The sequence below is a fragment of the Solenopsis invicta genome, chromosome 7 (genome assembly GCF_016802725.1).
Source record: "Solenopsis invicta isolate M01_SB chromosome 7, UNIL_Sinv_3.0, whole genome shotgun sequence".
Classification (NCBI taxonomy): Eukaryota; Metazoa; Arthropoda; class Insecta; order Hymenoptera; family Formicidae; genus Solenopsis; species Solenopsis invicta.
Genome location: NC_052670.1, coordinates 1,066,795 through 1,089,517, shown reverse-complemented (window position 1 = coordinate 1,089,517; position 22,723 = coordinate 1,066,795). Strand labels below are relative to the sequence as shown.

Sequence of the window (22,723 nt, the reverse complement as noted above, 5' to 3'; positions counted from 1 at the left end):
CGATTATACGTGAACCCTCACCTACGACTATGTCGGTCGTCGCGAAGACGGGAAACGGAGGAACGTTGGCGTGCTGACCACGGCCCGCCGCTACGAGAGAGCCGCTTTTTCAATGAGGTAAGCGACAATCGACCTCGTTTCCTGGGGAGGGAAGAGATCGATCCGCCTTTAATCGAGGCACCGAAGCTAAAACGCGGCTGAGTTCCCAGATGCGCGGGAGTACAAGTATGATTGCAGCGAGATATATCCCTCCGTTTACAATCGAGTTGTCAATCCGGATGAGCTACGGGAAACTGGGACGAAATTGACGTTGTAAATGACAGATACGTCGAGTGTATAAGTACATATATCTCGAATCTCTATCGTCGAGATTTCGAGATATTCATTTTTTTCCCCGCGAGGGACATAAAAATAGAAAAACTCAACGTTTCAGCTCAATGCTCTTGCAGACAAGATTTTAGTTCAAATCATTTTTTAGCGCAATCTGTGATTTTTAAATCGAATGGTGGAGGAAAAACGAAACCGTTGCGCCATACGCGCCTAACGACAGTAATGACAGATCTGCAAAAAATGAAAAGGTGTCGCTTGAATTGAACTGCTTGAATTTCCGATTTACCTAATGTGGCAGGATTGGATTGAACTGGATTGATACAGTGTGTTGAAACACAGTCTAATGTAATCGCATTCTCGAGAGAGTAATGCATATTAACTCTCAACTACACATTGGCCAAATCCGATCTATACAATTGCAGGCCTTGGCCAAAAATATTAGATATCTTCATATTTTTTTTCAATATATTTTTAACTGGACGGATTTAAATGCAGTAATTAAAATGTGAATTATCCTTCGTTTCAGAAATTTTTTAAAATTTAGAATGTCAGTGATCAAAATGAAATAAAAGAGCTCCGGATAAACGATAAAAATATAGCCTAATAAAATTTATAGAGGTAGTTTTGTATCATAAATTTTATTTGAAATTAAATTAAAAAAAAATGGATATTTTTCATCTGGCGCAGTAATTAAACATTGTGAAGCTGAAAGAGAATCATTTATTGCAAATGTAACAGAAAATAAAGTTTATACGTAGGGCTCCGTGTAACAAAAATAAAAATGTTTCCAATTTTTGACAACGTCGAGGGATATTTTGTCTTGTCAAATAACAGTAATCTTAGACTAGAATTCAGTCATATTTCAATCAAGAGAAGTATATTTGCGTAATTATGTGGGGTGAGATGCACTTATAACCCGTCGGAGAGTAGTCGGGAGCTAAAAATAATCCAATTGTACTTTTTGGTTAAGTATATTATTGAGGGCTCTTCTTGTTTTCGTCGCCATAACTATTTTTTTCGCCGAACACACGTGTGTGACTTAGGCATATGGATGAGCGGTAATGCTATTATGGCATTATGGAAAATAGAATTGCGACTTTACGAGTCTTCGGAAGCCATAATAAGCTCCGGCGGCACCCCGAGTTATTTTGCGTAAGTCAGTCATGAGAGATCGAACGATGGAATCGCAGGACTTGATCGAGTGACGTTTCTCTGTCGCTTTCCTCAACAGATAGTACGTCGAGGAAGAAGATCTCTCGTCGTTCTTTCGTTTAATTTCCGGACTTTCGTAATTGGATTTATTCAGTACGTGAAGATATGGCGGAAGAGGGGGAGGAGAGCAAACAGAAGGCGGGGAAATGCGAGAAGGATGGCGGGATCGAAGAAGGGTGAGGACTGCGAATGTTTCATGATGTAATTTATTTCTGATAGAGTGACATATGGGAGTGACACATTCGTTTCGGCGCGGCGCAGAAACCCTCTATTATACCCTGAATTATAACATAAGTGTATGAAAAGAACGGCAAGGAGATGATATTTTGCTACTTGGTCTAATCCTTTATATCGTGACAAAGATATATCTGTTTCCGAGTAGTTTCCGTACCTATAAATAACTCTCTGTGGATACGTTTTTATTGATTTAAAGACGGGCGGCCCGCGCGTTCTTCTTCTTCTTCTTCTTTAAACTCCTAACGGAGCGATTCTTCCTCCAATGCGCGCAGTATAATAAACGTTCCCTTTAAGCGAAGGTAACGGAGACGAATGTAGGCAACACACACGTGTAACTTGGCGAGGAGCCGACCCTTTTTCGCAAATTGAAAGGTTACTTCACTTTTTCGTCATTGCAAAAACGGAGAGCAAAACTACGCAAACCAGAAACCGGTTGCCATTCGGAGGATTGATACAGCGTTGTTCATTAATACCGATCTCAAGCGACATTCGTTCGCGAAACCGGAAAACCACGATGAATGTCAGCAGCTTATTCACAGTCGCGATTTACCCGACCGATTTCGATCAGTGGTCGATAAACTCGCGATAGGATCGGCCGTTCGATCAGATCTCGTGATGCAGTTTATGAGCCGGACTGTAGTTCTTTCTCTCTCACTGTCGATGTCGTCGTCGTCGTCGTCGTCATTGTCGTCGTTGTCGTGAAAGGACAAACGTTGCAAACAAGACACAAAGGAGCCGGGAACCCAGACCACCTTCGTAATCCGGTTTCGATTGTTTGCGGACGCGGACCGGACGTGCGCGAGTCTTAAGTTTTAAGTGCAATGAGTCCGGGTGAGAACGCGTATTTTCGTGAACGAAAATATTACAATAAGGTACAGTAGTGATTGAGCTTAAAGATTAAGACGTAAAAAGACAATGCGGCCTAAGGACGGACAGTTAGCTCGTGCACAAGGGAAGAGAAAAATATTTGCTTACACTGCGTCACATTGAAAGTACACATTGAATATTCTGCACGATAGAGGCATCGAGAAAAAAGAAATTTTTTATATAATTCCAGGTCACACAGAAATCGTAATGATATAAAGAGTCACTTTGTTAGTCAATGACATAATGATATCATAAGAGATAACATTTATTGTCTACCCACATAGACCTCCTAGGGACGTCCGTGCGCCCTTGGGATGTCTTTTGGATAAAGTGTGTTATAAGTACAAACGAATAAAGTCATAAATATGATGACGTCGTTGTGATGACTTTGCGTTCTACCTGGGATTTTATTTGGGCCGTATATCAACGACACTTTTTTTTTTGCATCGCACCCAATTACATAAATAAATTTTTAACGTCGCTTACTGTTAAAAGCGACTGCTAAATAATATTTCTGTAGTTGTGGTTTGTAAATTTACAGTTTTACTTTTTCGTTTGTCAAACAATTAAGAATTTCCGACTACGGAGAAATATAAAGCTGTTTCAACTTTGAAGCAAATACATTCCCAGAGAATTCATTAAAGCTCATTAAAGTTTAATCAGATCTATAATAAGTGCGAATGGTGGGAAGCGTGTTTTTATTCCGCTCTTTTTTTTTCTCATTCTTTCGGTCGTTTAGATCTTTGTGACGCGCGTTTAATTGCAGCAGTGTTCTTGAAAGATTATTTAACTCGCTATTAAAAACATCGCGTCTCTTGCGAAACCGACGCGGTACTGCAACTTACGTTGCATTCGCCTACGAGGGGAATCGACGGCGGGTATCGCGTCATAACGCGCGACGTAATTACAAGTTGATTTGCCGGTTACGTTACGAGGAGGCCTGCATTTCGCTCAGAAACGCAAAAATGATACGAGAGTGACACAAGAACGTTGGCTGGTAGCAGGAGCTCATGGGTGACCGGTTGGTGATACGTCGCTGCTTAGTGCTGGAAAAGTGGCGTACACCAGGTGTTATTACGCATAGATGACATAATTCACAGTTGCAAAAGATTATCGGGAGCAAGAGTGCGCGACGGTCGTGTTGCATTGTTTCTTGCGATTCTTTTTCCTTCCTTTCCTCGGCATTAGTCGCGCGCGTAGTCCGGAGGCATTAGTGGCAACCGCAGGGAAACCGATGTATCCACGAGGATGAATGTCGATTGGCTGAGATGCGTAACGTGTTGCTTGATATCGGAACCACCGACTGACGAGGTGATTGCAATAAGATTCACGTGAGTTTCCGATCCAAATGGATCCGCGTCATTAATTCTAATACGATTAACGTAACAATAAACCTCGCCGTCGCGACGCGACGCGGGTGACGGAACGTCGCTCACTGCGCGACTGTTGCGCTCTTTCCACGTGAATTCTGCTCCGGAAATTACGCTCTCCTTGTTTCGTAAGACTCGAGGTCATTACGTGATCAGGACTTAGTCGTTAACCCACTTTGGGTTCATTATAAATATAGCTTGTTGCAAGACGCTAAAATCTCCCATTAAACTCTACACCTGAAACTTTAACTTGAAACGTTCTCCGTTGAGAGCCTCTTCGAGGATATTATATTTCGCTTGTTACACGATTCGCCTCCTTTAGCTCGGCAGAAAAAAAAAACGGCTGACGACTTATAAAGCTATGCCATTTTATATAAAGCGATTCTTCGCACGCCACACTCAAGTAACGCGAAGGAGAGAACGAGTTTGCTAAAGTGCCTAAAAATTTAGCGGAATACAGATCTGAAAATAATTTTGTTAGACCATTGGGGTAATTACGTAGGACGCTCAATTGCTCTGGTTTCTAGAATGTCAAAACTTTACAAAATTGCTCATCACACTTGAGTGTACTAAGATATAATTGTTTGATGGTTTAACAGAATTATTTTTGTATTAGGGAGAGTTGTCAAATGCGTCAGTTGTGTTATTTTTTATTATATTTCCCATTTAGTATAATTTATCAATTAAAATAATTACAAATACTTATTTTATTTTTTGTGAAAAAAAACAGTCAAATATTTAATAATAACGAAAAGATAATAACGACAAAATAAAATTAGCTTGAATTAATTTTTGCAATTGATATATTTTTTTCTTCATATTATTTGATTTTACTATTATGAATCTTATGTCATTTAATATCATTTATTGTGTTTAATATCAAATTTGTGGTGATACGGTTTAGAGAAAAAAACTTGATAAATTTTATAAAAATATCAATTTCATTTTTATAATAATTCCAAATACGGATGGTACAATAAATGTAAAATATTCTACAATAAACTTTTTTTTTGTAAAACTATAAAAAATTTTATATAAAATTGCACGACTACATCATTTTCAGTTGTACAAATTGATAAAAAATTAACGTCAGCAGGTTTACTCGATTTTTAATAAAATACTGTTTTCTAGGAGCACAAGATTATGAAAAAGTTTTTGCAACTCCATGAAACGTTCGTACATTTTACGTATTGAGAAATTTACGACTAAAATGTTCAAACTATTTTTACAACGTTCGTACGGCAACGTAAAAATTAGTCATTATATTCATTTTAAGATTTTGTAACGGCTGTATGTACGACTCATTATACGTTGGCTGTTTCAACGATGTTACTTCCTACACTTTTAAGTTGTAACACGATTCTAGGAAAAGTCACAAAGTTTTCAACAAAGTTATATAAACATTTCTATTATATAAATGTTATGCCACCAGATCGTGTTTGTTGGGTTACCAGGTATAAGAAGTAATAGGATGTAATTTGTTAAATTTTTGCCTATGTCACTCGTTTCTCATTCATTGCGTATTTTTGTCACTAAACATTATTTATATCGAATAAAAATAAAAAAATATTGGCGATGTATAGAATTTAGACGAGCGGTACGCGATTCTCCTCCATGTAGCTGAATTTTTATAACGGATACTTGAACAAAACATTCTTTTCACGAACGCTTTCAATCGTAGATCTCATTTGAATCAAACGTTTCTATCTGTAAACGCATGAATAATTCGACGAAGTAGAATTCATGCGAAACGATAAAAGAATTCATCCGAGCTTTACACCGTGAAATCTATGTATTATATATATAATGAGTACATTTACACAGTCACATACAGATAAGCGAATAGAGTAATGCCCGAAGAATCACACTTCGAACTAATAAAGCACACCTCTCGGATGACGATCCGGCTACAAATTCCTTTACACTGAGCTGTCGATCTGTGCCGGTCGGCTCCGTAGAACGCGGGAGCGTGTCGAAGGTGAGACGGCTAAGAGATGACTAAATGATCTCATAGACGTTACGCTCCTCGTGTACTGACTGTATACCACGATCTGGGCGTTTCTCGTGTGCATTGTAGGTTGCTCGAGTTGGCCCCGAAGCTAGGACAACGGGTGCATTTCGCGGAGGGCACGAACTTAAGATGCCGCGAAGACACTGTACCGTCCGAGATAAGGTCAGCAGTTATCTAATTACGGAAGAGCGATCTCTCTCTTTTTAGACAATTAGACAAAATGGTTACTCGATCATTCGAATTAAGAAAGAAAAAGATTTTCAGTGCGATTTTGAGTAAAGTCACTTGAACTTCTCGATGATACCAGTTTGACTGTTGCGCGATACTTGTGATTTGCAACCTACATCGCACCCGCGTCTCTCCGGCAGATTTTTTTTTCTTTTTTTTTTTTCTAGGTCACATGCCGAACGCGCGCGTTATGGTTGCAATTCAGCGCGAATCAGTCGTGAATGCGGGAATTTAACGCAGCGGTGCTTCTCCGGACTGATATTTGAAGAGACGTCGGAGAGAAAGAGAAGCGTTCGATAGTGGATGTAAATTTTGCTTTATGATGTTTACATATGGTAGTTTATTTTATAAATGGAAAAGAGCTGTACGAGCGAAAATGATACTCGGCTTTCTTTGAGCGAGAGAAAGAGAGAGAGAGAGAGAGAGAGAGAAATTCAAACTACATATACCACTAAAACCCCATTAAATCTGTATTTTCGAACGAACAAACAAAATATTACGAAACAGGATATTCGAATATCTCAAATATCCAAATAATACAAACGCCATTAACAGGGCTCGGTGACTACCGGTCTCGTGCAAACTCTCTCTCTCTCTCTTTCTCTCTCTCCCTCATTCGCTTATTTCATCTCTCTCTCTCTCTTCTCTCTCTCTCTCTTTCTCTCTCTCACCATGTGAACCTCGCTTCCTGGCCAATACGCTTTATATTATTGCGCGCATGGTCGTGACACCTCCGCGCGAGAGGTGATCCGTCGTGGAGGGCGCATGAGCGGATCACGACGAGGGGGAAGAGGACGGAGGAGAACGGGGGTGCACAACCGCCCGCGTTCTCTCTCACCCCTTTCGACATCGGTCATCGACGAGCCCTGGCTTGCGTTAGTCCGACCGGCAATCTCGCCGCGCCGCGTCGCGTCGCGTCGCGTCGCCGTCACCCTCACCGCCGCCTCCGTTGCCCGTTGTCCTTACGTTTTCCTCGTGGGTCGCGAGGAACGCGGCCTGCACGGAGAGAGATAGAGATAGAGAGGATTTCCCGAAGGACCGTTCGGAATGCGCCAATTCCGAAAAGGAGGATCGCGAGCGAGGGACAAAAACTTGGAAGCGAGAGGACCGCATTGAATTCCTTTTAGTCCTTCTAGTCCCTCGGAACTGGTGGACGGTGCGTGCGTAGGTGCTTCTCATTCGAAAGATATTACGCTCGAGAAAGAGAGAGAGGAGAAGATAAAAAGAAAGAGATAGAGAGAGAGAGACGAAGGGTGGCGAGAGTGGAGCAGTGCGCGAGCTTCCGTGGAATGTGCTCTATCATTGATCGAGTGTATGGATCGACCGACGAGGACGTGGCGAAGGTCGTATGGAACAACGAGCACCCTCGTGGCTGAATATTCGTCGACGTGCTCTAGCCATCGAACGATCGCGTCCGTTTCCGAAGAATCTGTGGTCTTCGTTAACGTTGACGACGACGACGACAACGACGACGACGACGACGATATATCATCGACGAGGAACGCTCGTCGATAACGAGCGCACGTAAAGACGCTCGGGGAGCTCGGACGCATCTCCGTGACGGTGGTGACAATGAGGATCGATCGATTTCCAGTTACGGAATCATCGGGGCTTAATTTCGCCTCGTGCCGCGACACGAGTAACGCTCGCGACCTCCTCGTATCGGCGACCCCGATTACCACGCGTCACCGTGAAAATAAATTCCGGTGCTGGAAAACTCGATCGATGATGCCAGTCACTCACGAGGAGAGAGCCGTGCCGTGAGGGACGGAAGAGGGAGGAAAGAAAAAGGGAGATAGAGAGTGCGAGGGTGGACGAACGCGGGAAACGAACAAATGACGAATGAAACGTTCGCCCACTCCTATTAATCACCGGAGATCGTTCTCGCCGAATATAACGAAATAAATAACGTTCCCATTTTAGTCCACGCATCCCCGCTGCGCTCGTCACACTTGATATTTCGGCATTTGACATTTTTAGCCTTTAAAAAAGGCTCTACTCCTTTAACGCTGGCGAACGTTATCCGGAAGCCGGAAGCTTCGAATTTCACTCATTTGTTTCACATCATTTCAAACTGATGTCGAAATATACGAAAGCAGCGTGCAAACGTTTGGAGTAACATCGACTGGCAACGAAATCAAAATCATGACCATGACCATAGACCGTTCTATTCATACGACTTAAGCGGCTCTTGGTACGGAGCTTCGTATCGTGCCGGATCAGCGTGAGAAACAGCTGTAAACTCTAGCCAGTATCAACGTCTCTCGCGGTTTCTCGATATTGCCTTTTCGATATTGTCCGATCCGACGATTCACGTCCAACACGTTCGAAGACGCTTTTCCAAAGATTTTGTCGAAGAGGAGTTGAAAATTTCAGTACACCCGGCGCTGGCGGCGAAGGTACTTAGAATGGGCTGCAAATCGGCAGCAAAGTCCAAGCTGGAAGAAGAGACGGTCGCCTCGTCGTCGGAGGGTAAGCGGGCGATCCAGTCGCCGATCGAGCGAAATTCAGGACCAACGATTCAGGACCAGGGAGGCAAATCCTGCGGTCTCGGAGACGACGAAGAGAGCGAGGAAAGCAACAACAACAATAACAACAACAACAACGCGGCCGGTCGTGCCTCAGAGAACAGCGAAACGTCCGTCGTTCGAACGGACGACAGCAGCGTCGCTAGGTAGCTATCAAGCGACGATGCAGAAGTTGCGCTCGACCTTCAAAAGGTCGCGCACTCCCACGGGAGCGGAAATGAAGTCCCAGTCTAGCCTCGAGGTGCCCAAGCAGATCAGGTCGGCCTCCTTCGACGAGATTCAGTTGCAGACGAAGCGACAGGACGACCGTACGACCTCCTCGTCGTCCTCCACGTGTTCCCCGGCGAGATCGCAGGACTCGATGCGCGGCAGGAGAGGCTCCGCGACCCTCAAGGTGCCGCAGCACCTCACCGGCCAGCGTTCCAAGAGCTTCGACGCGTACTCGGCGAGTTCAGCCTCGTCTCCGAGCACGCAGCTCCCAGCGGGCGGGATCGAGCGACCGGAAACGCCAATCATCCAAGTCTCCGGCTGCTACCACTGTGCTTGCGTCGAGGAATATCGGAGCCTCTGGCTCACCGAGGACGTCTCCAGAGACGAGGCTGCCGACGTCGGTGATCCGGCATCCGCCGATAGCACGGATCTCTCCGAGAACGAGTCGGATCGCGAGGATGAGCAAGAGAGCAAGAGAGAGGGTAGCCCGGAGATTCGGGTTACGTACGTGCCGCCCGAGGTAACCGAGGAAGCGTCCGCCGATCCAGATTCCGAGGTCAGATCGGAATTCCCGGAGAGGCAGCGCAGATTGTCCAGACAGGAGGCCCTCACCACCTTCCCCCTGGAGCACCTTCCCGCTCTCGCGTCAGCCGCGACCGCCTCGGAAGCGGACGACGACGACGACGACGAGGAGAACGAGAACGTCGAGCCGTGCGGCTCGTCCAAGTTCGTCGTGCGTGACATTTTCCTGACCGTGCCGGAGCTGAAGCGAGACCGCGCCGCTTCCGTCGACTCGTGTTTCAATAACAATAAAAACGGTTCCGCGACCGACGCTGACTCGTTGGCGGTGCCACAGCAGAGCATCAGGTCGAAGAGCGTCGACATCGTGCTGCCGACGGACGCGAGGACGAGATACACGGCGCTGCTGCCTGGCAAGGAGTCGCGACCTTCGATAGGGTGGGTACGTCTGATTGGATGGAGCCCCCCCGGAGCGTCTCTCCGTTCTAAGCACAAAGCACGATGCGACCATGTCCAGCGTCGCGCCTTAATCAACACGCTTCTAAATTACGCATCCTAATTTTAACACTTGAACTTTATTTTATCGTCAAACCTGGTACGCATTAAGAAGTCCTCCGTCGCAAATCACATTTATTTTCTTTTTATTTGCTCACCTTAATTAAATTTACCTACGTGCGATGCATGAGTTGAACTGTTTGAAATTATTTTAATTTTATATCGATTTTGTGATTAAGTTGTATGCATCTTGAATATAGTATAGATTTAACCTTGTTGTTAAGGAAACACGATAGAAGCATAGAATTTTCTGAAAGAGAAATTATGCGAAACTCCGGTATTGAATTCCTTTTTTAAACATTGATTTGAATTATTAGAACGCGTATCGAAAACATACAGAGTGAAAATAACTCGTGATTAAATCACACTTGTAATTTTATGGATTAAAAGTATATTATTATAGATATTTTATACTTCTATCGTCTTTCCTCTCCATTGATTCTTATTTGTTATCTATGTTGTATTTTTATTTAAATTTGTTGTATTTGATATCTATATATATATATGAGATTAGTTAAAGTGTGTCTTTAATTTAATCGGAAAGACTAATATTTTCTTCGCTTTTCTTAAGCACCTTCGTGTATTACGCGATTGCGACACACATTCATAACACTGAATTATATGGCGTATAACGTTATGAATAGAATTCTATCCTGAATTCTGACGTGACTTATAGATCGTCTAAAGTGGGTTTAAAAAAATAAGCAGGAAAAGACTTTTATTATCGCGTTGTTATTTCCGTCTCTCTTTCCTATATTTACGATTCTACTGAAAGGGGGCACACCTCTCTCGCTGGAGCGCTGCCTCTCATAAATTATTATTTATTTAGGCATTAGATCGCATCACTTTCATTAGATATCATTTTCAAATTGGAAAAATAACACTGAATATCTCCTAAAAGTTGGTGTACTGAAAGCTAAGAAAAAGTAATCTATTACCACGAGAGTGAAATATTTAGAGAATATCGATCAAAGAGCTATAAATGGAATGTATCACACGCACCTTTCGTGCGGTACGACTATTATCGTCATTCATGTATTATTACGCATATCGAGGTATTCTACATGGAAAAAAGCTCTCGTCTTAAAAGCTACCATGGACAATTTTTTTCGTAAAATTTTTATATTCTAATTTTGGGAGCGTACTTTGTCACGACAGGAAGAGAGATTTTAATTATTCGCATAGCTTAAATCTTTGAAGACATCCTTACCATTTCAAAGATACGACATGATTCGTTCTCGCGCTTGTCGACTCCGTATGAAAGAAGCACGAGCAAAGGTAATTTCAATTATGTATACAATAGTATACACGCTTCCTCTCCTCTTATACTTTATTATTTTCTTTATACGGTACACATGAATTTTATATTTTAAGTTTGAAAGTACCAAAATATTTAGGACGCGATAAATCGTGAAGCGCAGAATAAAGATTTCGTTGCGATTATTTTTCACAATTTGATATAATAAAGCACATATATGTATACTCATTAAATAAAATTTTTTCAAGAAAAGTAGTACACCAAGTAAAAAAGTATGTATCGACCCTGTACTCTAAAAAACATTTTCTAAAAAGTGATGTATAGTAAGACTGTTCAAAAACAAATATTAAAAATTATGTAATTAGTCAAATATTTAATGAGACGTAAAAGTATTTTATGCACAAATTTGATATATAACATGTATACAATAAAAGTTTAACGCATTTATCTTTTCGTGCAATTTTAAGTGTCACAAAATAGGTTTAAAATGACGGGAATGGGATCATAGTGAAGCAAAAACTAAGAATGTTTGCGGATCCGCCAAAATATTCGTTGATTACGATTTTATCAGCCTACACAGAGAGATTATTAATTTCTCTCTTATCTATGTATAGTAAATGATGCGTGTAATAATCTTTGGACTTGATTAAATACGATCCGCGCACACATTTTTGTTTCATTGTAATCTCGTTGGTCATTGTAATCACATTGAAGCTATTTTATGAAACTTAAAATTGCATGAAAAGACAATGAAGGCGCGTTAAACTTTTATTGCGTACACTTTAAAATTTTATATATCACATTTGTAATATACTTTTGCATTTTGTGTCTAATCAAATAGCTAATTGTACGATTGTTCTTGGACAATCTTAATACAAATTTTCAGAAAGATTTCTTTTTATTAAGAGTAAAGATTCGATACTTTTTGATATATTTGGCAGAAATATATTGCCTTTATTTTTAGGTGTAAAATTAAGGCGAAAGTTAAGTGGAAAGGGATTTTTTGAGCATTTGATGCGATGATTCTAGAGGGCGAGAGGATAGTGGAGAAGATAGCAGGGACGGAGGTGGCTCGAGTGGTCATCGTGAACCTCGGTCAACTCCAGATTGGGGTCCAAATGCGTTCAATGGGGAACATCTTTGGGTACCAACCGCTACATCCGGTGATTTCTGTTACGTCAATGACTGTTCCGTAAGTCCTAATGCGGAGGAGAATGAAGGGATGCTTTTAAGAACAAATGAGAGCTTTTCATTAATCGGATCAATGTTCTTTTCTTTTTTTTTTATTCTCCCTTTCAGAAACACGGACCCCGGTTGAAATGTCCGGCTTGTCGCGTAGTGGCTCACGCGCTCTGCGTCGGAAGTTTAGAGTTCGCCTGCAAGCCGAGTTTTCGCGATGTCGGAGTGCGTCAGTATCGCGAACAAACGACAATCCATCATCACTGGGTCCATCGACGATCGCAGAAGGGCAAGTGCGCCAACTGCGGCAAGTCCTTCCAATCGAAGCTCAGCTTCAGCTCCAGGGAGATCGTGGCGGTGAGCTGCAGCTGGTGCAAAGCCGCTTATCACAATCGGGAGTCGTGCTTCAACGTAGAAAAAATTGGCGAAAACTGTGAATTGGGCACTCATGCGTCCATCATAGTGCCGCCGTCGTGGATCGTGAAACTGCCTCGTAAGGGTAGCTTCAGAAGTAGTTTGAGAAGATCACCCAGAAGAAAGAAGAGCGACGGTTCGTCTTACCGTCGGAAAAGTAAGGAGAAAGAGAAAGAGGAAAAGGAGAAGGATAAGGAAAAAGAAAAGAGTCAGGAAGAATTGTGGGTCGTTAAGCCCATACCCACGGCCACGGTGAAGCCGGTGTTGGTTTTCATAAATCCGAAATCCGGTGGTAATCAGGGAGCGAAATTGTTGCAAAAGTTCCAATGGCTGCTCAATCCGAGACAGGTTTTCGATCTGACGCAAGGTGGTCCAAAAATGGGGTGAGTAAACCTGCCAAATCAAAATACATGTGAACCGTTAACAAGGCTGACGACATACGACATAGAGAAGAAGAAGAAAAAAACTCGATCGATCGTAAAAATGTTGATCTTGCAGATTAGAGCTTTTCAAGAAGGTCCCGAATTTGCGCGTGTTGGCCTGCGGCGGCGACGGTACGGTCGGTTGGGTCTTGTCGATTCTGGATCAAATCGGCGTTTATCCGGCGCCAGCGGTCGGAGTACTTCCTTTGGGTACCGGAAACGATCTGGCGAGAGCATTGGGATGGGGAGGCGGTTACAAGGACGAGCCGATCGGCAAGATCTTGACGAGCATCAGTGACAGCGAGACCACCTTGTTGGACAGGTGGCAACTGAAGGTCGAGAGGAATCCCGACGCCAAGAACGACGATGACGGTGGCAAGGGCAAGGAAAATCTACCGCTAAACGTCGTTAACAATTACTTCTCCCTCGGGGTGGATGCTCACATCGCTCTCGAGTTTCACGAAGCACGAGGTGAGATTTAACTCGAAATTTTTTTTATTCGCGCTACATTATATCGATAGGATAACTCCGGTATACGTATATGCCGCACCTATCGAAAACTCAATTTATCAAGTACTATTTACTATGTTTGAAAGATAAATAAACCAATAAACCAATAAAAACTTTATATCGTCTACTGTTATATAAAAGATTAAAAATATGAAACATTTTTTTTTTTTTACATTTGAAACTTTTGAAATCCCTTGCATTTTTGCCATGTATCAAAAGAGAGTACTCATGTGAGACAAACTGAATAAAGAATACAACGGCTAAGTACTTGTATTTTGCTATACTCTATCCTTTGTTATCTCTCTACACTCGTATCATGAAATAAACCTCTTTCTCTGGAGAGAGTGTAATTATTTTATGTAGACTATAATACATCGTTGAGCTGCTTACTACATTGATTCAACTCACGGTGATGTCGTTGATATTAACAGTAAAAGATTGAAATACCAACGCAATACTATTAATGTAACATAAAGGTATCTAACAGAGTGGTTGAGAGCAAAGGTTTTTAGTTCAAGTATTTATATATTTAAATCTATAAATGCTTGAATTGAAGAAATTTAATCAAATTGAAAAATTTAGTCAAGTTGACAATTTTTGTTCTCAGGGTGTATGAAAAAGAATACTGATAAAGGCTGATAAAAGCGCTGCTATTCGTTTTTAGAGGCTCATCCGGAGAAGTTTAACTCCAGAATGAGGAACAAATTGTTCTACGGGCAGATGGGCTGCAAGGACTTGCTGCTCACAAAGTGGAAGGATCTCTCGGATTTCGTGACGCTAGAATGCGACGGTCAAGATATGACGCCAAAATTGAGGGAGCATCGAGTCCACGCTATACTATTCTTGAATATCGCTTCATACGGTGGCGGGACGCATCCATGGAGCGCGGGAAGTGGCACTAGAGAACCGGCCATGGATGACGGCTTGATTGAAGTAGTCGGCCTGACCACCTACCAGCTACCTCTTTTGCAAGCACGTGGACACGGTACTTGCATAGTGCAATGCAGCACGGCCAAATTGGTCACGACCAAGACTATACCGATGCAGGCAAGCATACAATTTTGTGTATCCAATTTGTATATCCAAGATATAGTCCAGAATATCTTGTTCAATATTTCTTTTTCTATCTTTGATCACGAATCTTTTTTTTTTTTTTTAATAATAATTTTTAGCTTTCTCTTTGTACATTTTAATGAAATATAAATAGATTTTAATCGTTGCATATCAATCATACATTTATATGGATAGGAGACGTTTCAGTTCGCTAAAATAAAATCTCTTCTTGAAATTGCACCCGATAATATTATCGTTCTCTATTTAACGAAATTTTTTGATAATGTTACAGGTCGACGGCGAGGCTTGTCGTCTGTTACCATCCATCATAACTCTAAGTATGTTGAACAAAGCTACGATGTTAGCGAAAAGAAGGAACGCGGGAAAGCCATCCCATCATCCAGCGAGATTGGATAGGCTGAGGCTGCCCGTGATGAAGATAAAGATGTCGGATTACGAGGCGTACCATCACAACAAGGAGAAGTTGCAGGAAATGGCAGAGTCGTGGCTCGCGGAACCGCTCGATCTCGACGCTACGACCGATCTGGAGAGTCTGAGGAAGCTCTTGAGCAAAGATTATAACATCGATTCGTGCTGCTTTCTCGACTGTGAGTGTCGTCTCTCTCACGCGCGAATTATCTGCAAATTATCGGTGCGAAAAATACGCGAATTGTGATTTCTATCTTGTAGCGTGTACCGCGGAAAGATTCTTCAGGATCGATCGGGGCCAGGAGCAGTTGCATTACGTGACGGACGTCGCCGTGGACGCCGTCTACGTCCTCGACGAAGACTCGGTGCAACAGCAGTCCGACGGCCAAGCGGGACCAAGCCAGACCGTTGCGAGTAGGGAAAGCGAAACGGCGCACATTCGTTTACCGAGGTAGGCGGCAAAGTACATTGTTAAGTATTTTGTACGCATAGCTAGATCTAGATTATAGATTAGCATTTAGATTTTTTCTTTGAAACGCATGATATGATATATGATATAGCGACGAACGTCTAAAGGAGATGCCAGTCGTGACGGGGAAGGCGAATCGATCGAACGAAGATAGGGGGGGACAGGAACAGACCTCCGTCGTCGGGAAGATCAAACTTTTCAGACGGCGAGAAAGCGTTTCCTTCGACAAAGAATCCGAGGGTCAGAACGGCGTCAGGCCGAAGGATCTGGCGAGTCGGAGGTGCTCCTTGAACATACCGAGCGAGAACAAAAGCAGCGAGTCGAATTCCCGCGTAAGACGCGAATCCCTCAAGAACTCTCACGTCGCGATCGCTCGTGCCGAACAGTCGCAGCAGGCTGACCGATCTCTCGCTTTTATCAGGTAAGGTTCTCAGAATCTTGAGCGTATTCTCGTACCTCGTGTCTCTAATTATCCGAATGACCGAGAGCCGAGAAGAGAGAGAGAGAGAAAGAGAGAGTGTGTGTGAGAGTGAGAGTGAGAGTGAGTGAGAGTGTGTCCGTGCAACGTTAGGAGACAGGGAACTTCAAATGAAGATCACTGGCGGCTTTCAAAGTGGGTAACGTAGACCTTTATTCCACACGAGTGCCTTTCAAGCGATATAAAAGGTATCGCGATGTATTATAGATTATTCTAAAGAAAACTCAACACGAGCCGATACATTACGTAAACTATCATTGAACCGTGCGCTTCAATTATCTTTGCTCGGATAATTTATTCATTTATTATTCGCGACGTTGGCAGAAGTAGCTTGCGTGCAGAGAGACGGGGGTCACGGGGGCGGCTGCCCTAATCTGGATCTCTCGTTTCCATTTGTGCAGCCCTCGCGACAGACTCTTCGGCCTGAATTCGGGAGTTCACGGATTCACGGCCGAGTTACTCGAGAAGAACTGCGATGAAATACTGAGAGCGGCCAAGATCGGCGATCTGCCGACCTTGAAGCAGCTTCATCAGAAGGGATACTCGCTTCTGTCCATCGATGAGACTGGTCAAACGGCGCTGCATCTCGCGTCGAGGCATGGTTACAAGGATATCGTCAGATATCTCATTGGCTGCGCCCCACCGACCATTTTAAACATGATCGATAATGATAAGTAAGTTGAGCCCAGCGCGTTAAATCAAATGAAATTCACGATTAAATTAAAAATTTAATCTACGAATATGTTAATCCTTGAAATTTCTTCATTCTCTCGCGTTCCCTTTTTTCTTTTTTCATTCGCGCCGCTGTTCCATTGCGATTCCGAGAGTAAGAAGTAATTTATTCCTATTCCAGAGGGCAAACCGCTTTGCATAAAGCTGCCCAGAATAAACGTCGTTCCATTTGCTGTATGCTCGTGGCTGGCGGCGCATCTTTGATGGTGAAGGATCGACACGGTAACACACCGCATCATCTCGCGCTGATAGCGGAGGATCACGATCTAGCTGCGTATCTGCAAAGTGAGTAATCGTCCCTTCATCAGTAGTAGCAGTAGTAGTAGTAGTAGTAGTAATAGTATGACGTAGGACCGAAGTAGAACGACTATTTCGATTCGTCAAGGAGAAGAACGTTTCTTTTCGTAAAAGAAACGTTCGATAGTCTCAAGATAGTCTGATTAATGAGATCTTGCCCCTTTCGAGCATTAAATATATAAGATATAACGAGTGTATCTATCTATATACGAATCGTAACGATATGTGTCAGCAGGTCAAGAACACTTTCAATTGGCGACGGACGAGATGGAGAGCGATCTCTGACCTCCAGCGTTGATCGCCACGGCCTGAACCGCCCTGAACGATTGTGACGCAAGAGCCGTTATTGTCGGCGCTATTGTCCCGACGGCCCTTTTTTGCGGCGTTTTTTTCGGCGACGTAACCGTAAATCGCCACGTGATAATCTGATATTCCTCGTCCGTTCGACGTCGACGATTACGTGTTTGCCAAATGCTGACGTATTTCTCTTGTCGATACTTCGAAATTACTCTCTAGCACACAATGATTACATAATTATACACCTACACGTACACGTACACGGACACGGAGACACGGACACACACGCGACACGCGCATACGTATATACTATACGTAACTACGTAGTTGTTTCTGATCGATAATGACTCCTCATTTTTCTCACTCGTAAACTTGTCCGAGGTTTGTAACTCTACTTACACACTCATGTATGTACTCGGCAAGTGGACCATAATCGGTCGGGGAGCATCCAAAATTGCTCCCGAGACAAGCAAATTTATTTTTCGTACGACATTTAACGTCTCTCCGGTTCAAAAATGAGACAGTCAGTTTTGTATATCTATATTACAACATGTACGTATATATAAACACTCCCGTCATGTATTTACGGAAGATTCTACGATATTTTAATCTCTGTGTGAAACAAACAGACAAAATGGGCCAGCCATCACATTTGCGCGATCGAATAGACGGTGGATGAGACTGCTTGCGGAGATTAATCCGATGACGAAACGTTAAATCTGTGCCAACCGATTGAGTAATGAAGGAACGTGAACGACAATGCCAAACGCGAAGATTGACTGTCTCATGTTGGAGCACGTGCGAAAGTATACATGTACATATATATATGCACATGTATACGCGTGCATGTATACTTTTCGAACGTTCACAGTGGCCACTCGAAATGGGTGCTACAAGCGAATCGATAATCTGTTAGTTTTAATCCAAGGAAAATAGAGGATAATTCAGTAGAGTTAACGGTGAGAACGAGGGTACATTCTATAAATACCAAAATGTAAAAAGGGATCAACGTACGAACACCAATTAGTAGTTAGACGCAATCTATCAGTATAATTGTACTATTGCTATTACTATTATACTGTTACTATAATTATTTTTCTGTCGGATTGATATAAGATCTCTGTATATATATATATATATATATATATATATATATATATATATATATATATATATATATATATATTATACGTGTAGAGTTTTTGAGGCGCTGATCGCTTGGATTTGCGCGTATTCTAAAGAAAGGACGCCGCTCACAAGTCAATACGATCGTGCACGCAACGATTTCTTTCTTTTGCGCGTCTTAATCGAGCCCGTTTACTTATCGATACTTCTGTGATCCTCTGTAGAAACCCAGTTTGTATTCTATTATACTTTGAACGTGTGCATGTGTGTGAAGATTTCGTAGTGCGGCGAGTATAATCCTCTGCCTTTATCTCTTTCCTTCGTTATTGGATATTCGTATACTGATGCTCAATGGTTTGTATTGCTTCGCTCGTCTCAAAATGACAGAGAAATTAATAGAAAGTGGGATACATATGTCAAATATGACCTGAACGAGATAATTGTTTGTTGACCTTAAACGATAATATGCGAAAGAAAAATATGTGAAGGAAAAGAAACGATGATTGCTGTGAAAACATTTAGCCTTCTTTCAATACGCGCGAGAGGTGATCTTTAAAGATGACTTGATTTTGATTCAATTTTCAATTTCTCTTTGTCTCAAAATAGAGAATGTACATATAAAAAAAAAGTGTATCGAGTGTTAGTAACACTATTGAGTGTTAGTAATGCAGGGTCGTGCTTAAATCTTGTAGATACGAGCGGTTTTCTCATCGCCTTTATCTCGCCGCGACGAGAGAACCGTCATATGTTGACTCAAGTGAAGTCCCAATACCACCACACTTTTGGCGAGTCAAATAGGAAAAGAAAAGCGTTGCCGCTGTTTTATGACTGTTAAGTTTTCACGTGAGAATGTAGAACTAACTTACGAAACTTTGTGTTCGAACCACAACTTAAAATGACAAAGAATTATTGTAACTGCAAGGGAGGGGGGGGGTGTTTATTTAATTTAAGCTTCGTTAGGTCACGATATGTAACGGTGTAAATTATAAACGTCGGTCTTTCATCGATTTTCTCTTGAGAAAAATCGACTGTGCGCTCTCGTGGTGGGAGAAGGGGCGCGATGTCTAGAACGTCCTCGCTTTATCTTTACGCTCTTTTGGAGTATTTAAGAAGAAATGCCTTTCGCGATCCGTACCTGTTGTACCGATAAAAAAGAGAGAATTTAAAACGAGAGCATATTGCAAGGAAGTTCGTTGTAGAATCGTTGTAGGATCGTTGTAGGATCGTTATAGGGCGTGTAAGAGTATGTAGCGCGCACGTTGTCGGGTATATACGCGCGTATCGTACATCGAGAATGCAGAATGAGAGTAGCGTTAGCTCAATGCCCGATAACGCAACGGCATTGGAACCGGTGCGACCTCGCACAGTCCAATTTTTCATGTTTAAGGTCAGCGGGGAAGAAACGCATTTTCTGTCGGACGATTACGTTGCCAGGTAGGCATTGGCGGTTACAAACCCTGTAAGCGTTATAATATTATTTCATTTTAAATAATGTTCCTAAACTATTATAATATATGAATATTTTATGAGAAGTAAATATTATTTACTTTAACGTTTTAGAATATCAGGAATATTATAGCTTTTAAATGTAATAATTATCACGTTTATGAATGTTTTATGCGTAATAATTTACATTAATTTTTGAACAAAAATAATATTCCACGGATATTAAAATAATATACCACGAATATTATATAAACATATATACTATTAATACAATATTCCTATGATATTAAAACATATTTTATTCTCGAAATATTAAAATGATAGCAATATTATTTTAATTTCCAATAATATTCGTATAATATTCTAGGAATATTCTAGTGCCTACAGGGAAACGACACTCAAATTGAGTGTTAACCCTCAAGTTGGAGGTTTATTATTACTCAATTTGAGTGTCATTTCGGACCGCCAACGTTTAGTTGGGTGTATTTTTTTGTAAGGCAAACGGAGATTGTTCGCGTGAAAAAACTCCAAAATTTTCGTACTCGTTCCCGGGATCGTACTGGTTTCAATCCTCGGATAGTACTAGGCCCGAGATTATAAAAAAAAAAGAAAAAAAAACAAAACAAAACAGAAAGAAAAGAAAAGGGAAATTAATGGGGATTTCCCGGATATAGCGACGCCTTTATATAGCGGCGGTGAGAGCGCTGGCTCGGCTCGCAAATTTCGATTTATGTTTTTAGAGCAATAAATTGACGACAATCACGATATTTCGGCATAAGCCAGCGCTCGCGCCGCAACTGTTACTTCTCTCCCGTCCGTTCCTTCTCCTTTACTCCTCTACCCCGAAATTCGAAATTGTCTCGTTTGTTGTCTTGGGAACAACGAGACTTCGTGTGCACGAGCATTTCATTTTGTTGTATAGATGCGCGATGTACATTTACACATGACTGATGCACACATCAGCAACTTCGATCACAATCTAAGAAGATTCGCACTACTTAATTCGAGCACTACTATTCGATTATTAAATGAGCGTAAAGAATTTAAACGTGCATGAGAATATATAAAAAGAAAAAAAATTAAAATGTTTCAAATATACATAATATTAAAGAATCTCTAAATATTATATCATATATTAAAAAAATTGATTAAAGTTAATTAAAATATTACATTAGATATATAAAATATAATATATAAATATCTTCTTTCTCTCTCCTTTTCTTCGTATGTATCTTTGTCTTTCCATGATAATAATGCTTCCATCAACTTCTTGAATAATATATGAATTTTAATAATTTTTGAGCCAATTATTTACGTACGATTCTTTCGCCGCTGGTGAGCATATCCAAAGTTAACGTGACTTCTCAGCCGCGGCAAAATAACCCGCGGCAAGCGCAGCAAGGAAACCGTTCGTGCGCACGGAGTCCAGATCCTTAACGTTCCATTCCTTCTCTCTACTTCCCATAAAAATTTACGAATCGAATAGATAATTTATAATCAATATCGTAATAGAATCTTGTTATTCCGTGTTCGTAATTTTAAAGTTCATTGTACTTGATTATGCTGGACGACAGAGCGTCTCGAACGAGACTTATTTCTATTAAACTTCCCTTTTCTATCGCTCGTAGAAAATAAGACACACAAATCCATTTACGTTCGGTAAATTTCTTTCGATCCAACAATCGTTTCTTGCGTGAGAATAACAATGGACGGATGGTTGTTTCTGCCTCGAGTTTTGTCACACAAAAATCACAGTACTTCGAAAAAACAAAAACTCTCAGTACGAACAGAATGTTTGATGTCGTCCAGTCGTATTAAAAATGTTGCGAAATATTAAATAGTATATAGATTCGAAGTACGGCTACTCTACGGAATTTCTTAACTATTCTAGAGATTACTCATCGAAAAGGATTCTGTCTAGTTAGTTCTTCCATCGAACATGTGTTTCCAGATACTTTCGAGAGAAAAAGAGGTCGCCGATATATTTCCAGCCCGTAATCATATGATACAATATGAGGAGCTATTTATTTTCTACAAGAGTGTAGGAACTGAGCTTTACAGAAATTTTATGTAAACATCGATACCATTTTCCAATACGCGATGTGAAGAATGTCGTTTGCTCGTATATAAATTTCTAAGTCTCTCGTGGAATAGGCTTGGGTGGACCAACCAATGACCATTTTATTTTATTAAAGTAAACGATATTGCTGTATTATCTGTAATTTTAAATCTATGAAACGAAACAACTCACGCTACCGGACTATGAAACTATACTCCTTGAAACGTTCTCTCCGAGAACAGCGGAACGTAGGGAAAGGAACAACTCCAAAAACCGGTAGAAGAATTTTCGCGTACGAAATTTAATTGCCGTAGGGAGAAACGTCCCGCGTAACATTACCTCCCAACAAATTCCCAACATATCTCTATGTATTTTTAATAATAATAAGCGTATTGTTCAATTCACATGTGTGTGACGTAAGGTGTATGTACTTTTCCCTCCCCCTTCCTCCTCGCCTCTTTATTTCATCAAGCAAGATTATACACGCA

The 22,723-nt window shown here is 41.6% G+C and overlaps 3 protein-coding genes across 6 annotated transcripts in view; 2 read left to right on the top strand and 1 right to left on the bottom strand.

Annotated features, from left to right (window-relative positions):
* LOC105193551 (zinc finger protein 708) overlaps positions 1 to 5,922 on the bottom strand; it is a 46,361-nt gene extending 40,439 nt beyond the window's left edge. The window contains exon 1 of the mRNA XM_039451664.1: positions 5,905 to 5,922. The gene's annotated coding sequence lies outside the window, so the exon portion shown is untranslated. The remainder of the gene's footprint in view (positions 1 to 5,904) is intronic.
* Positions 1,725 to 7,458, top strand: LOC120358221. Its single transcript, XM_039451668.1, has 3 exons — positions 1,725 to 3,977; positions 6,094 to 6,189; positions 6,423 to 7,458. Exons 1-3 carry the CDS (start codon positions 3,895 to 3,897, stop codon positions 6,553 to 6,555), a joined length of 312 nt encoding a protein of 103 aa, XP_039307602.1. The 5' UTR covers positions 1,725 to 3,894; the 3' UTR covers positions 6,556 to 7,458.
* On the top strand, positions 7,150 to 22,639 carry LOC105193549 (eye-specific diacylglycerol kinase). Of its 4 annotated transcripts, none has more exons than XM_026135735.2 (11): positions 7,158 to 9,950; positions 12,355 to 12,517; positions 12,625 to 13,301; positions 13,417 to 13,811; positions 14,515 to 14,897; positions 15,196 to 15,511; positions 15,594 to 15,783; positions 15,893 to 16,222; positions 16,681 to 16,953; positions 17,133 to 17,296; positions 17,541 to 22,639. In XM_026135735.2, exons 1-11 carry the CDS (start codon positions 8,947 to 8,949, stop codon positions 17,591 to 17,593), a joined length of 3,948 nt encoding a protein of 1,315 aa, XP_025991520.1. In that variant the 5' UTR covers positions 7,158 to 8,946; the 3' UTR covers positions 17,594 to 22,639. The 4 variants fall into 4 exon arrangements, with proteins under 4 accessions (XP_025991522.1, XP_025991521.1, XP_025991520.1 ...); XM_011158051.3 differs by having other exon boundaries at positions 8,947 to 9,950; positions 17,544 to 22,639; XM_026135736.2 differs by lacking the exon at positions 15,893 to 16,222 and having other exon boundaries at positions 7,154 to 9,950.
* The last annotated feature ends 84 nt before the right edge of the window (positions 22,640 to 22,723 follow it).